The sequence below is a fragment of the Peromyscus eremicus genome, chromosome 3 (genome assembly GCF_949786415.1).
Source record: "Peromyscus eremicus chromosome 3, PerEre_H2_v1, whole genome shotgun sequence".
Lineage (NCBI taxonomy): Eukaryota > Metazoa > Chordata > Mammalia > Rodentia > Cricetidae > Peromyscus > Peromyscus eremicus.
In genome coordinates this window covers 59,421,368-59,437,494 of record NC_081418.1, presented here as the reverse complement: position 1 = coordinate 59,437,494, position 16,127 = coordinate 59,421,368, and the positions used below count along the sequence as shown (strand labels likewise).

Sequence of the window (16,127 nt, the reverse complement as noted above, 5' to 3'; positions counted from 1 at the left end):
AAATGAGGCCACACATACAGCCTGGTTTATTGGCTCATCATACACGCACACCACATATATACACGAACATAAATACTCCAATGTACAAATTTTACACGGGACTCACAGATTGGCCCCCGTCTCTCATCTGGCCCCCTCATCCTGTATCCTGCCCTTCCCCACTGATTGCAGGGTGAAGGCCTGTGGGAGCTATCATGAGGAGGCAGGGTTCTGGAGGAGGGAGAGGTCCTGCCCCCCTCTCCTCACAGGTACCTCCAAAGGGTTCTGTCCCTTAATGGCACCATAGGGCAGAGGGCTGCACAACACACTCCCGCTCTGCTGCAGCTCAGATCCCAAGCCTCTCCTCCATCCCTGGACCCTTCTCCTTCCCTCCTCTTCTTCACCGCACACCCCCTGCTTCTCCATCTGTTCCCTCCAGGCCATGGAGTCCTTCTGGTCCCTCTGCCCTCTTCCTGAGCTTCATAGGAGACTAGGGCTGCGGTGCAGCTCTGCAGAGGGATTGGTGCCGTTGGCAGGCTCTCTGTTGGGGGTGGGTGCCAACCCACAGCCCTCCCCAGGGCACCCATGCTGGATCAAGATGTCTGCACACTCCTGGCTGCCGGCCCGGCGGGCATAGGCCAGTGGGGTCAGGCCCCGGGCATCACGGCTCCTCACGTCCACCCCGTACTGTAGGAGAAAGCACATTCACAGTTGGCATATGTAGGAGGAAAGGCCTCAGCTCCCAGGGAGGGGAAGAGGCAGCCTCTGAAGGCTGAGTAGGGGGAGACCAGGCCAGGCCAGCGGTACCCAGACTCACCCAGATGAGCAGCTGTGTGAAGACCACATTGGCCATGGCACTGGACAGGTGCAGGGCTGTCCTCCCATCGCCGTCCCCGTACGTCTCGTTCACCTCCTCCTTGGACCCATGGGCCAGCAGCATCACCAACAGCCGCAGGTCATCCTCCACCACAGCCCGGAGTAACTGCTGCCCCAGCGGCACATCGGAGCTTGGCAGCGGGGCCAAGAAGAGCTTCTGTTCATACTTGGCCCGGATCCAGCGTTCCTTCTCCTCTCTGTAAGCACAGGTCCATCGAGGCATGAGGCAAGGAAGGAAGCAGGCATGTAGGCAGGGCATAGGGAGGACCACTGCGATGAAGAGACTGAGGGCATAGGGAGGACCACTGTGATGAAGAGACTGAGGGCATAGGGAGGACCACTGTGATGAAGAGACTGAGGGCATAGGGAGGACCACTGCGATGAGACTGAGGGCATAGGGAGGACCACTGTGATGAAGAGACTGAGGGCACAAGGAGGACCACTGCGATGAAGAGACTGAGGGCATAGGGAGGACCACTGCGATGAAGAGACTGAGGGCATAGGGAGGACCACTGCGATGAAGAGACTGAGGGCATAGGGAGGACCACTGCGATGAAGAGACTGAGGGCATAGGGAGGATCACTGTGATGAAGAGACTGAGGGCATAGGGAGGACCACTGCGATGAGACTGAGGGCATAGGGAGGACCACTGTGATGAAGAGACTGAGGGCATAGGGAGGACCACTGTGATGAAGAGACTGAGGGCATAGGGAGGACCACTGCGATGAGACTGAGGGCATAGGGAGGATCACTGTGATGAAGAGACTGAGGGCATAGGGAGGACCACTGTGATGAAGAGACTGAGGGCATAGGGAGGACCACTGCGATAAGACTGAAGGCATAGGGAGGACCACTGCGATGAAGAGACTGAGGGCACAGGGAGGACCACTGCGATGAAGAGACTGAGGGCATAGGGAGGACCACTGAGATGAAGAGACTGAGCCCACAGAGGAGCCGCAGGGATTCCCGGGCCTTCAGAGGGGCAGGAGGCACACAGATGGGGTGGTATTAGTAAAAGGGGAGAGACACTGAGGGGAGACCTCTGGGGCCAGTAGGGACATGAGGGCAGAGAGGACAGGAAGACTCCAAGCAGGCCTGAGTGGCGGCTTATCAAGCCGTCTGAACTCTCTGCGATCGGTAGCATTGGAACAAAGCGGGTGACAGCGTGAGAGGGGGGCCATGGCCACCCTATCTACCACCCATTCTCCCCATCTCAGCGTGCGGGCTTGGACGCGGGAGCCACACAGTGATATGGTCCTGCGCATGCGCCTCCTGCTGGCCCCTGACCTGCCGATAAGGGCTCAGAAAAGGCCCTGTTGTTGTGAGGCGCCTGAGTGACAGGCACCAGCAGGGGAGGGACACCCCCAGGGGCCAACCGCCAAGCAGAGCAACGGTGTTTTAACCCTTCTACTGCTACAGGTCCTACCCACCCCACAGCGGGGCCCGGCTGTCTCCCCCTGGACAGCACTGGGGCAACACCAGCTTACCTGCAGGCTTCGGGGCCCGGCTTCGAGTAGCCGTCCAGAGCCCCCTCCCAGACACTGTTAGCCAAGGCATTGCCCATTGCAGTCATGACAGCGAGCAGCTCAGGCGGCCAGTCGTCAAGGTCCAAGGAGCGGACCCGGGACAGGTGAGCCCCCAGGTGTCGGTGGATCCCTGAACACTCGATACACATCAGGGCGCCCAGGTTCAGGCTGGCCCAGTCTGGATCTATGCAGGCAGAGGGAGAAGGATACAGCAGGTGGCACCCAGAGAAAGGGCCATTGAGGAAGGTCACCCCTCCTGCATACTGTCCACCACCCCTTGCCACCTGACCCCCCACCCCCGGCTCCCAGATCTACTGTCCTCGTACTCACTGGGGGCTTCACAGTCAATACAGAAGCTGTTGCCACGGACCGTGCGGACAGCCTGCACAGCCAGAGCGGTGTTCTGGTTCCCCAGCCGAGTCTGCCGTGAGGCACGAGAGACAAGGACAGTTGATCAGTCCCAAGTCCCCTCCCTGGCTCTCCCCGCAGCCAGGCTCTCCAAGCAGACTCAACCACCCCATGCCAACCTTGTCCTTGGCGCTGCGACAGCCCTGTAGGCTAGCGAGGATTTGGGCCTGCACGCTCTGCACCCATAGCTCCCGCTCTTCTGCTGTTGAGGCCTCGAAGTGCCAAGTCTGACCGGTGAGGGACACCACGACAAACTCAAAGGACTCCTCTGCCTCTGGGGAGAGGGCACGTACACCGTTAGGGCTCTTTGCCGGCACACACGCCCAGAGGCACACCACTGCCACAACTCCATCCAGACCCTGCTTCGCCAACACTCATCCTTCTTCCTCAAATATGCCCGTGCCAGCCCTAGGGCCACACACTATTTAGGATTATTCACAAGCAGGGACACTGACTGCCAAGATCAGTATGAGTCCCTGCCCTCCATTTCTAACCACCTGTGGAGTCAGGAAATGGCGGTTGCCAGTGCTTGGCTTCCTGACCACTACCAGAAACGGACACCATGAGGGGGCATCCTGGAGGAAGATGAGCTAAATGTGTGGAGAAGGATGTGACGGGTGCTAGAAGGCACATGCTGGGCAAGGAGGCGGGTGGGAGCACCATCCGTACGTGTCAGCTGCAGCCTCCTCATTTTGCAGCTCATTAAACCCAATATTCCGGACGGCGTCAGCACAGGGCTCCTGGGAGCTGAGCCCCTCCCCCACTGCCCTGGCATAGACAGACAGGAAGGGCAAGTGGGTGGGGGAAGACACGTTTTCTCCAATGGAAACCCAAGGACATCTGCAGTGGCACACACTGGGGCTGCACGGTGACCCCAGGGATGGCGGTCTCCCACTCTGCTCTGCTCCCCTAGACCCCTTAAAAGAAAGGCAGATCTATTCCCAGTGGCCGCTGGCCCTAACAGCTGCCAGTCGGCAGTGTGACTTGTCATGGTGGATGGAGACACAGCGCTTACATGGCCCTAGGGTGAGCCATGCACTCTGCCAGGGTTATCCCTCCCTCATTCCAAGTTCTTGCTGCTCCTCTGTCCCTGCAACCTCTCCCCTGAGTGAGGCCACGCTCCTGGAAATCTTCCCCCGCTGGGTTCCTGCTGAGGACCCCTAAGAGAACTGCTTCCCCATGTGTAAACTGGTACCTCTTCTCTCCGGGTCCTCCCCGCTTGCTCTCACACTCAGCTTTTAAACTCCGGGAGCTCCTCTACCACTTCCTAGACCACAGTGGACGCTGTGCCACCATGACTTTGTGGTACTGTCTGTCCAGACTCACTTGACCCACACTCATCCCCACAACAGTCAGAACAGAGACGAGAGCTTCCAAGTCCACAGAAGATACTTATGTGGGGACCAAAAAACTCCCCGAGGGGGTTTGGGAAGACACTGAGGAGCGATGTTACGGTAACAGAGACCGACAGAGAAAGGTCAGAAGAACATCTTAACTGGAACACCTTTGCTCCCAAGAGACCACAGAGAGCACCAGCCGACCCTACACATGTGTGAGGCACCTGTCACGTCCCCAGAGAGCACCAGCCAACCCTACACACGAGAGAGGAACCTGTCATGTCCTCAGCACGCATTACACTCATAGCTAACTCAAGAGACACAGAACCAGCCTTGCTCAGCAGGGCTTGGAAGAGCTAATGGGATGGCCTGCTGCCTGCCTTTCTCCAGAACGACAGAAGCGAGCTTGGCTCAACAGGACCGATTCAGTAAGAAGGGTCTAGGTTACCAGAGGGCCGTGAGCGACTTATTTCAGGGATCATTCATAGAAAGTGCTTTCCTACGATGGAAACAACTGTGCTTTTAGGGTACTACAGCCAGGTCCCACTGCCCACCTCTAGGTCCCCCTAACCTTCAGCAGCACTGCTGGGGCCGTCTGCTCGGGGGGTCCCGGTGGTGCTCTTTTTCCGGCGGTGCTTCTTCCGGTTGGAGTGGGGAGATGGGGGAGGCTCCAGCTTGGGGCTGGAACTGAGTGCCTCAGCTGGGCCACTGGCTGGTGAGGGGAGAGGTGGAGAGGTGTGGGAAGAGGGAGGAGAGCTGGGCACAGGGTGTGGGGAGAGCTAGGCCTGCTCCTTCTAGGTAGGTGTGCAGGGAACCTCCTCTGGGCCAAGGGCTGCCCAGGCCTTCCAGCCCCAAAGATTCCTGCCCCGGAGGTGGAAAACTAAGAAGAGTTGGAAACTTAAGCAGGGCAGGATCAAGGCAGAGGGAGGCATGTGCTTCTGCAGCCTGGAGGGGTGGAAGGCGGCCCGGGGAACTCACAGGGAGCTGAAGCCCCAGCAGCTCCGCACCAAATTTATCCTCAATCACACTCCCCGCTCCTCACAATTAATAGCAGAATTAGAAACAATCAGGGAGCTGCCTAATTACTGTCAATTAGAGCGCGCTAATCAAGCTCCGCTCCCACACCCCGCCCGGCGCTCACCACTAAATGTCAAACTTCATTAGAGGCAGACACACTCCCTCCCTCCCTGACTAACTCCTTCCAGACTCAACAGAGGGGCTTCACCATGCCAGACAGGCCATGGGTCGGTGACCCAAGGGAATGGTCCTGGCTCCCCACTCACTTTTCCCAAGGTGGCCTTGCTCTTGGATGGGGACATGTAAGGACTTTCCTGGCTGTTGTGCACAGAGCAGAGTGGCTGGGCTGTTTGTACTGGGAGGGGAAGGTGGGGGGTGTGTGTGTCTATGAGGCCTCTGGGAGAAAAGTAAAAGTGCCCCCAAGTGAGCAGGAGCTCAGGAGGGTGGGCAAGCAGGGCAGAAAGGGTCTGTGGCCAGAAAGTTACAGGAGGACTGGGGGAGATATTTGGGAAGAGCACTGGAAACAGGGTGGATGAAAGGCAGTCTCCGGCTCATTGAACAGGGCAAGTCCAATCAAGGGAAGCAGGACATGGGAAGAGGCCCTTTCAGGACAAGCCTGCAGGGACGAGGACCCTCTCTACAAGGGCAGGTCAGTGCTGTCCCAGACTTGTCACTGTGTACAGCCCCCAGCCTCCAATCTCCCTATTCTGCTTCTCTGTCCCCCTGCCGAGAGGCTGATGAGCTGACTGTGCAGGGGGCTGATGGGGATACAGGAATGCTACCAGCAATGCTTGGGGCCCAGGAAGGAGGAGCTACAGAGGGCAGGCCTTTAGTCCTGGTTGAGGGTCCACACTTAGGCCCGGGGCCAGAGAAGCCGGTTGCTGGAGAAGGGACTGAGCCTCTGAGGTACCCAGCCCCTGCAGTACAGTCTCTGAAACAAGCCCTGGAGGATTCTGCTGGGCCCCACCCCACCAGACTCCCAGATCCTGTTTAAGCAGATGCCAGAAGAGGTGGGAAGTGGCAGAGCCACCACTCACCGGGGTGCTGCATGCTGGCGGGCAGGGCAGCTGCCTCACTCCACTGGTCAGCACTGGAAACCGAGCAGGAGCGCTGGTGCAGCCCCTGGGGGCGCAAGCCAGCCCAGGCTGAGCTGCTGTGGGGGCGCTCAGAATGCAGGGATGCGCTGCTGGCCGAGTGGGGGGCACCTGGGGGAGGGGAAGGATCAGGCTGGAGGAGGGGCGGGTGGGGGCTGCATAGAGATAATGTGCTAAACAAGTTGCGGGGCAAAGTCTGAGTTAACTCCAGCAAGACAGTGACCAGAGAGGAGGTCCTGGGCTTCACTGGGTAGTGAGCCAGGCTCACTGGGGTGTGCCAAGGCCTCCTGCAGCCTCCATACCTGAGGGAGATGACTTCTAGCCTCCATATCCACCTTTCTCCAAGACTATAAATCCCTGTGATTGGGAGCTGGGAAAGGCAGGGCGTGGGGTGTCACACGAGGTCGCCCATATCTGAGGTCTCCTGGCCGAGGCCGAGTGCGGCAACCTGTCACTCCCCTCACTCACACCCCACTTAGGTCCTGCATCTAACATTCCAGTCGGCACGTCAAATGCTCTGCCTCAGCTTTGCTGCCATTCTGACGAGAAAGAAGTGTATCAGATTCAAGTAATTATGTCTAATTAGTATTAGTAATTATCCTGTTGGGCTGGAGAAAATTAATCTTTCGTTTCCCATCAGGGAAGAATGGCAGAACCAAGGGGAATCCAAGGCTTGAGGAGTTCAAGGCTGGGCAGGCCCAGCCCACCATGGGCCCGGCTGGAGGCCTTCTACAGAGCCTGTGTCCCTTACCGGGCCTCGGCACCTAAGCTTCTCTCCCCTTCTTCAGTGTCCCCAAGACTCAGGGTGGTGACGAGGCCAGGAAGAAATGGCCCAAGGGACGGCCTAGGACAGGTGGGACACACCCAAATGGTTTCAGGCCTCCTGAGACGCTCCAGTGTGGAGGTTCAAGTGAAAGCTGATGGTCTGGAGCCAGCCAAACTGGAGGAGGCAGGAGGGGCGGGCAAAGGGAAATGGCGAACAGCAGGCCTTGCAGCCGGGTAGTCAAGCATGTGGATCCCGGTTCTGGATGTCTAAGGAAGCAGAGACCTGAAGCAGCTGCAAGAGGAAGGGAGGGAGGCCCCTGCTGCACATGCTCTGAGGAGGGGCCCTTCAAGGCAGAGACGAGCATGACGCTACCCTTCTATTTGCCGTAGCTCCCACAATGACTGGGCATGGTAAGTGCTTGTAACACAAACATGGTGCCCGGGCTTCAGCTCCCACCCAGGTCTCAGGTCCTCCTGGTACTTCCAGCCCTCACTAAACCTTGGAGGCTCCTTGCTTCTCCCAACTTCTTCCTAGTCCCTATGCCTCCTGGATTCCAAATAGGACCCCCTAATCCCTTGCCTGGACCAAAGGTATCATAGGCCCAACTTCCTCCCAAGCCCCCCAACCCCACCCTGAGGGAGGAGAGCGCTTTCCCTTTTCTTTGTTAATTCTCCCCTCATTACGCCTGCAATCCCACAATCAGTGTGCACTGTAATTGTCGAATTTGATGCTAATGATTAATGAATTAAACATGGAGCCATCAATTAGTCCTCCGAGGATAATTCTGCATAAAGCAGCGGATAATGTAATTACAGTAACAAAGATAATGAGATGTTAACATCGCCCGGTGAGCGAGAGACATGTGTGAGTGTGCATGAGGGTCGGTGTCAGCATGCGGCAGCGGGAACTCGTGCTTGGGAAGCGTCATCCATGTGTTTCTGTGTGTGGGTGCCGTAATTAGAGGAGCGAGTTGCTGGGGCTCCCTCCTGCATCCCACTGTGGCACCCTAGGTGGAGGCTAGGTGGGTGGGCCCAGGGTGGGACGGGGCAGGCCAGAGGCATCTTGCTTCTCTCACTTTTGGGGAAATGCCCCAGTTTTCCTCTCACTACCCATCTTCAAGGGAAGGGCTGCTCTTCGGTCACCTTCCTCCTCCCTCCTCCCTCCTGTGGTACCAAGAAACCCCATGATGGGGCTGGGAGACAGCCTAGAGGCTCAGCACTAAGGACAGCATGTGAGTCATTCTTTTAGCCAAGGCCAGGCTCTGCAGCCCACCCTATTCAGCAGGCTCTCAGCAAAGTACCCTCACAGGTGGACTACATCTTCCTCGGCCTGCTTCCTTCCCAGTACACACTTCAAGAGCTCCCCATTTCTGGCTCAGACGGCTCAAAGGAAGCAACAGGATTTATACACCTACAGAAGGATTTTATAGACGGATTACTTCACCTCTTGCAGTCTTTGTTTTCTCAGAAAAACAGGACACTAATCTCCACAGCACTGCTGTGGCCCTGGTGTCTGCTTCAGAGACACCCACTGTAATGGCACAGTCAGGTAATGATGATGTCAGGTTCCTCTTTCAGCTCTCCCCACACCTCCAGCCCACTCAGAATGAACCAACTACAAATAAAGTACCCTGCTCCAAACAAGGACCATTCTTAGAGGGTGGTAGAGTATTTGGCCTAGTGTGCACAAGGCCCTGGTTCCAATCCCACCAGCATTTACAGTGAACAATTCTTTATTGTTTGGAGTCTGTCTTGTCCATTCCATAGGACTCAGTATCCTTAGGCCCATCTATGTTCTCTCAGTGTCTATGACACCTTCCTATCACGTGACAAGAACTCCCTCCCTCCTTACATCCTCACCTCCTTACCCTAGGCAAGGTGGCACATCTCAGGGGAAATCTACACTACTATGAGTGTCCTGAGCAGCAGCTTCAGGGAAAGTTAGGACAATTGAGAACACTGAGCCCTGCAGAAAGGTCCAGGAATCCAGGGCAGCTCTAGGAGCGGAGGGAGGGAGGGAGGGAGGGAGGGAGGGAGGGACGGAAAGAGGTCCAGGGAGGGTGAACAAATGACACTCGGACCTGGAGACAGAGGGCCTTCCCTGAGACCATGAAGAGGTAAGTGGACAGTCAGGGACCAGACGATGGCTTCGTGATTAAAAGCATATGCTGCTCTTCCAGATGACCTGGGTTTGATTCCCAGCACCTACAACAGGTGATTCACAACTGCCTATAACTCCAGCCCCAGGGGAATCTAGATGCCTCTGGTCCCTACGGACACTTGCACTCATATTTGCACAAACACACAAACACACCCATACATGTGCACACAGTACACACTCCCACACACATAAAGAATATAGCCATAGAAAAGCTGCCTAGACACAACTGTCAACTTGTGGTCCCTGCTTTTCCATCCCCCAGGGGTGGACAGAGGACAGTTCTCCTGACGTCCTGAACCACTGGGTTTAGACCCAGTGCTTTCTGTGCAGAGACCCTGCATCCACTACAGACCTAGGATTACCCAGGCAACTCTACCCCGCTCCTGTGGCAAGCTGAGTCGCTGGCCTACCTAGCTAAAACCGCAGGGAGGCAGTCCAAGGATCACCAGCTGTCCTCACACCCTGTCCCAAGGCTCCCAAGCCCCACCTGACAGCCAAGCTCCGCTAGGTATGCACACAGGACACGACTCCTGGTGGAGAGGATCTTCACGTGTGACCTTGGCTGGGGAGCATGTCTGAAGCTCTGATGTCCTGGCTGAGAAGCAGCCTGTCCTGCTACGCCCATTCACACCTACTCCCCCATTTCTAAGACTCCCCACACTGGCCATCACAGCAGCCACCTCACCTGCGCCCCCACCCAGCTGTGTGTTACTCCGCTCCATGGCCAACCCATTGGCACGGGGGCTGGTGCCTGGGGCTGTGGCAGGCGTGGCTCGGGGCAGGCGCTTTCCGGGCACTTTCACGGTTGTCCGCAGGAGGTCAATCTCTTTGCCATGGATGTTCTGCATGTAATCCTGGAGGTGCACAGACGACAACAGATGCATTAGGCTCGGCTCTCCTCGGCAGCGTGTCTCCAGTACTGTCTAGGCCTCTTCCCTCACGGCTAACCGGTGTGTGTGTCCATGGGGGGAGGGGCAACAACAACACACACCTAATCTCAAAAAGCAGGTCTTGGAGGCCCAACCAAGTCTCCAAATCTGGATCACACCCAAGTCTTCACGGTGCCCAGAGGGGTGGAGTTCAGCTAGGAAGATAGGATGAAGGGCTGACGAAGGCTCTGGAGCCGAGCGAGCGAGCGAGCGCTGAGGCTCGAGGCCATGGCTTAGGTAGTAGAGAGACAGGCTTAGGGAGAGAGCACCCCTGTGGCTGAGGAGGGGAAACAAGGGACTGATTTAAGGACAGAGCAGTCCCAACTTCCCACAATGCTCCTATCACAAGCTGGGCACTGAGGAATAATCAGCCCTTAGGACAGCCCCGGAAAACTATTTGCTGAAGTTTATAGGACAGTCTTTGATTCTTTTTGATGGATTTGGGAGTGTATCAACGCACATCATGGATTTTCCATCAGTGAGACCTATCATCATCAGACTGGCATTTGCCCATCCCTGGGTTGTGTGTTATGCACAATATATCTACAGTTCATTGATCGGTATATTTCAAATCCCAACCAGTTGAGTGAGGTGTTTCCAGGCTCAACTCACGGCAATCCTCCTGTCTCAGTCTCCAGAGTGTTCTTTGCCCTATGTTGGAGATGAAGAAACTGAGGCTTAGGAATGGTAATCTACCCAAGATCACAGTGGGTACTAGAGCTGGACCAAGCCCAGGTCTGCAGATTCCCAAGGCTGTGCTTCCCAGCTGACATGCTTAGCGTGCCTGCAAGTCACGGCCCCAGGACTACAGAACCCTCTGTCCCTGTAGCTTCTGCTTAAAGCTGGACCCGACCTGGAGCTTCCCTCCTCTCTCTCCAGACTGCTTCGACCGCTACGCCCTCAGGTCCCTTGAGAGTTCTAAGCTCTCCATCTCCATACTGAATGACAAAATTCCTCCGCTGGTGCTACACAACTTCCCGAGAGAAGAATCTAGAATTGTACTGATCAGACATAAAATCAGATTCTCTCATTAAAGTTCGGGAAATCTTGCACAAGCCCTTTGCCTACTGAGCCCCATGAAGCCCAACTGAGCTTGTAGCCATCTTGGTTTTCAAGGTGGGCATTGACATTTTTCCAGGCAGACAATCTTCAGGAAGTCCTAAACCCAACCAAGAGCTGCTCCTCCACAGGTGTGTTCAGGCGGGGCTTTGACCCTGCCACCACTGTATCTTGACTCCTGTCTGTGACTTCTGCTTTGTCCCTCCCTGTGACAAGGCCTGACTGAAGAAATTCTGTTCATCTTTTTTGGATTCACAGAACAGACACACTTGTTCTGAAGTTTTATTCATCTTTTTTGGATTCACAGAACAATCTACCAAGAAATCCAAGAGAATAGCCTCCAAACCAGGAGGACCCTGACAATTCTGGCCTCCAGGTTGTACATCCACAGAGCTCTAGCTACAGCTCTGGGCCTCACCAGCACCTGACTACACCAGATGCCACATTCTGGGCAACCAACACGGGCTCTGAGCTCGGCTGTGCAGAGGCGCCGACAGGCCCCTCGCTGCTCCCCGCCAAGGACTGCTTCATCTGACCGTTCTCTGCCTCACCAGACACTGTTGTTGGTCCTCTGGTCTTTATCTTCCTGTTTAGTACGTAACTTCATGTCTCAACCTTCCTCGCTACCTCCATTCCAGGCTTGGTTCTTCCTGTTCTCATCTCGAGTTCCTGGACATATTCATCTCTGGTTCCTGCTCATCTTCATCTTCAGTCCTTATATACAACCACAGCTCCCATCGTCTGCTCCAGACAGCTGCCAACAGCTGGCTGGGCCCAAGGCCCAGCTGCAGTCCCTCTCCTGAGGGAAGGGCTTGGGTCGCTCCAGTTCGCAAGGAGGTCACAGCACTTGTAATAGTCTTCAGGCCCTGCTCAAGCTCTGAGCTGCCCAAAGCTGGGATGTAGCACGAGAAAACGACCCAAGGCCAAGAACAAGAGCTGCACAGAGGGACTCCGTTTAGGGTCAAGGAGCCAGAAGCTAGCAAGCAGAGAAAGGACCGCCCAACTTCTGCATCTGACGACACCACATCCTGTGGCTTGGGCAGGGTGACATCCTCAGAAGTTCGGGCTGAGTGTTGGGCTGCTTGATGCAGCCTGGGCTTGGAGGGCATGGTGAGGAGCCTGGAGGAGCAGCAGCAGGAACAGGGACCTCAGGCAGGGAGCAAGAGCGTTTCCCTCCGTCAGCAGAACAGGGGAGCGTGGTGGTGGCAGGGCTGCTCAGGAGAGCGGTCACCACGGCTGCCTTTATTACCCACCATCAAACAGCAATTTCTTCCCCAGCCTCCCCGCTAATTACCCAGCCTGCGTTCTCATCTCGTTTTATTACTGGAATTAACAACGAGTTCAGAGCGTGGAAAGCTATTAAGATGTGTGATTAAGCCACATTCAATTAGTTTCTACAAACAATTTAATTGATGTTGCAGATAGAATTAACAGAAGGTGATTGTGTGAATGGCTCCGGCTCCGCTGGCTGAAAAGTGGGGGAGGCTGTGGCAGGCTCTCTTGGGCCAGCGAGACTCGGGCGGAGCCGCGGCCTGCCCACCAACTCACGCTCCACATGCTGGGCCCAGCCACCTCCACTCGTGGGAGAGGCCCAGACACTGTGGTCCTGGTTCTCAGGGGAGACCTGTCCCCTTCAGGAGAGACAGCCAGGCCCAGTCCTGAGGGAGTCTCTGGTGACTAGAGGCCCTTTCTCTCACTTGATCTTGTCCAAAAGGCAGAGCATCGGCGGGGCCTTTCTTTCACTGTCAAGACTGAGATCCCAGCATCTCAGGGGTCCGCGACTCCTGCAGGTTAGACTGCTAGGTCACTGCTGTGCTAACTCGCTCCTGGGTTAGAGGAAGGTGGCAAACAGGGATGGAGGAGAGCAGGCAGCAGCCGGAGATGGCAGGTAAGCCAAAGCCACAGGCCAGATGAGGAGGAAGAGCGAGCCCAGGAATGAACCGGGCCTGAGGGCACAGCCTCACAGCTGCTGTGTCCAAGAGGAAGCTTTCAAGGGAACCAGCAACTCTTTGATGAGAAGACTCCAGGGAAGGCCAGGCTGACTGTCTGTCAGTGCCTCCAGACATCCAGTGGGAGAGGCCGGCCGTTTGGCTGCCTGACCCAGCCATGCCATTCATCGTGGTCCTGGTTCTGGCCACACAATCCTCACAGAGCCCAAGGGGACCTGGAGAGTTAGAGGCCGAGGCTAGGCTAATGGGCTGTCACCTCTTCCAGTTCACCCTGCAAGGGCCTAAGGGCAGGTCTGGAAGTTCCTAGCCCCACATCCTTCACAGGCCCCTGAGTACACAGTCCAAGTACGATGAGAAAGACTCCTGGGAAACTTGGACGTCCAGCCAGGCCTCTGGCAGCTTTTCCTGACTCACCCTCTGTTCTGACTTTTTCAGCCAGTCTCAGAGGTAGGTGTTCTTGGCAAGCATTGGCAAATCTAGGTGATGTTGATGATGATGATGGATCCACATCATGCCTCAATTACTAGCTGGGTGGCTTGAACATGCCACAAACCTACCAGCTGGGGCTGTAGAGGTAATGTCCTTACTGCCTTCCCTCTTTCCTTCTGTTCTTTCTGGTTCCCAAACCAGAACCTAGCTTGACACAACTGACCCGTTCCCCTCCCCCAATGTTTCCATCCCTCCTCTTCACCCTGGCTCTTCTCACTTTCTAGTACAAGGAATAGCAGAAGGGATTAACCTCACACGCAGCCAAAGTTGCACAAACAGAGAGACACTGTTGAGGATGCAGGCAGGAGGCAGCTGAGGCCACCCACACAGGAGGGAGGCAGGTGACCTAGTCAGCCAGTTCTCAAGCTCCTTGGTCCAGATGTAAACATCCAGAGAACATATGCCAACCTGCCCGGTGGACGGAGGGTGAAACATGACTCATGAGAGTTGGCAGGTGCTGGCATGCTTCTGGGCCTCAACACTCAGCCCAGTTCCTCCTGCAACTAGGGAGGACCCCTCAGCTCCCTTTCGTAGGGAACACCCTGAATCTACTGTCTGTCTAGCACACATTCCTCCAGCCCTCCCCGGTGCAGGGCTCCATGGTGAGGCCCTGTACCTGCAGAGGGCACTGTTGGCCTAAGACACCTTCTATCTCTGCAGCCAGTGCCACCTGAATTAGCCAACTGCTTCCTACTGTCTTCTGAGGGCTGGGAAAAGTAGGGTGGGTCAAGGTGACAAGACAGTCTACTGGAGGAAATGGATGTGGGCCCCTCATCTCTCAGGGACCACTACTACCTGGCATTCTGGCACGGGAACTAAGAGGATTAACTTAACCAGTGTTCCCCGAGCTAAGGAGAAAGGCCAGGACCCCAAGGAATCAGAAGAGGGGAAGATCAATGGGCATCGCAGGCTGCAAGCTGCCCTGAATGGAAACCTCCCAAGGCTGCTCTGCCCAGGCTCACATCCACACCAGGTCTCTTTCTCTGGAGGGTTTCTGTGGAGGCCTCTGAGGACCAGGTAATGGCCAGGAAATGCAAACCCTGGAACCTGTCGAGCAGGGCCTCCCTGACATCGCGTGCAGATTTGAAGATGGGTTAGGGACCCTCTGAGGCAGGCCCGGAGCCTCTGGGCGGGGGCTGAGGGGAGGTGGGGCTGGCCCACGTGCTGTGCTCGAGGGGCTTCACAGGAGAACTCATTAGCCCCACAGTGGGGTGGTGACAGAGATGGATTCTGGTGACAGCTGTGTGCTGGAGCCACGCAGTGAGGGGAAGAGAGGGAAGGAGGGTGGGGAGAGCTGCCACGGGGGCCACACTGGGATCATCGCAACACCCACGCCCCCACTGCTGGGCCACGGGCCATGTGCTCTCCAGACCCTTCTACTCCTCCTAGACCCAACTCAACAGCCTGGCTCAGCCATCATCCCCAGGCCGGGAGCCTAGTGCTCCTCATTGCCATGGCCAGCTTGTTTGGCAGTGTCCATGCCCTTGGCCCCAGAAGTTCTACAGTTACATGGGACACAGAGCCCGGCTGGCAAAGGAGGGTTAAGCTGGCCACAATCGCCCAGCAGCAGCAGCAGCTTAGCATAGCTGGTGGAGAGCTTGCTTTACAGGAAAGGCAAAACCCGGGTCCCGTGCTCTTCCCAAACTACTGAAGTATGATGCATTCTCAAAGGAAACCCCATGAGGTCACCGGGAGTCCTTGTTCTGTCCCGTCCCCTCATCCCCACCCTTCTCCTAGACTCACGTGCAGGCTGGGATGGTAAGTAAGCAACCCGTTGTCACAGAGCGTCACATACTTCTTCTTCCACTCCTTGTTCAAGGACTTGCCACTCCTTTTTAGCAGGATCCCCTAAGAACAGAGGTACAGTTATGGACCAGGAGTCAGCCCGTGGAACACTGTGCCCCAAGGTCAGGCAGGGTTCAGACCAGACACCAGCCCTAAAGTCTCTGAGTTCTGTTGCCTGGGACCTGATTTGAGGCCAGGAGCCGGCCTAGCACAGGAAGGTCATCATGTGATTACGTAACTCAAAGCCCACCCTATTTTCTGCTGAAAACACTGCATCTGAGCAGACTGGCTAAAGACCTACAGGCGCCCCAGGCAGGCGTGGCTTTCACTGGCCATGCAGTGGGAAGCAGTTTGAACCACTGTTAATCTAGAAGGCTCTATAAGAGAGAAGGATGGCCGCAGCGGCTCTGTCCTCTACTACCTGAGGGAGCTCCAATATAGGACAGAAACATGTCCTAACTGTCCCAGCAACGCCCCAGACCCCATCCTAGGCACCAAGAAGTCCAAGCCTCCCGTCTCAGCCACCAAACGTCCTGAGTAAGTCAGCGAGGTAGCCTTTGCCCCCCAGTACAGGGGGTTTGATTTGTAAGCTCTCTGCCACCAAGCTATATCCCCAGTTTTCTTTTTATAGCAGGCTCTGACTAAATTGCCTAGACTGACTTCAAACTCACTCTACAGTCCAGGTGAGCCCAGAACTGATTATCCTCCTGCATCAGCCTCTTGAATAGCTGGGATTACAAGCCTACACCACAA

The 16,127-nt window shown here is 56.0% G+C and overlaps 1 protein-coding gene across 6 annotated transcripts in view; it reads right to left on the bottom strand.

Annotated features, from left to right (window-relative positions):
- Positions 1-9: 9 nt before the first annotated feature.
- The window catches only part of Agap3 (ArfGAP with GTPase domain, ankyrin repeat and PH domain 3), a 52,309-nt gene continuing 36,191 nt past the window's right edge, over positions 10-16,127 (bottom strand). For 3 of the 6 annotated variants that reach the window (XM_059257722.1, XM_059257725.1, XM_059257729.1), the window contains 9 exons: positions 15,333-15,437; positions 9,849-10,017; positions 6,181-6,348; positions 4,698-4,838; positions 2,909-3,063; positions 2,712-2,802; positions 2,343-2,565; positions 797-1,052; positions 10-666 (listed from right to left, as the gene is read on the bottom strand). In XM_059257722.1, the coding sequence (XP_059113705.1) occupies positions 460-666; positions 797-1,052; positions 2,343-2,565; positions 2,712-2,802; positions 2,909-3,063; positions 4,698-4,838; positions 6,181-6,348; positions 9,849-10,017; positions 15,333-15,437 (1,515 nt within the window). In that variant the 3' untranslated portion in view covers positions 10-459. Of the gene's footprint in view, positions 667-796; positions 1,053-2,342; positions 2,566-2,711; positions 2,803-2,908; positions 3,064-4,697; positions 4,883-6,180; positions 6,349-9,848; positions 10,018-15,332; positions 15,438-16,127 lie in introns of all 6 variants that reach the window. The other 3 variants (XM_059257724.1, XM_059257730.1, XM_059257728.1) reach the window with 2 other exon arrangements.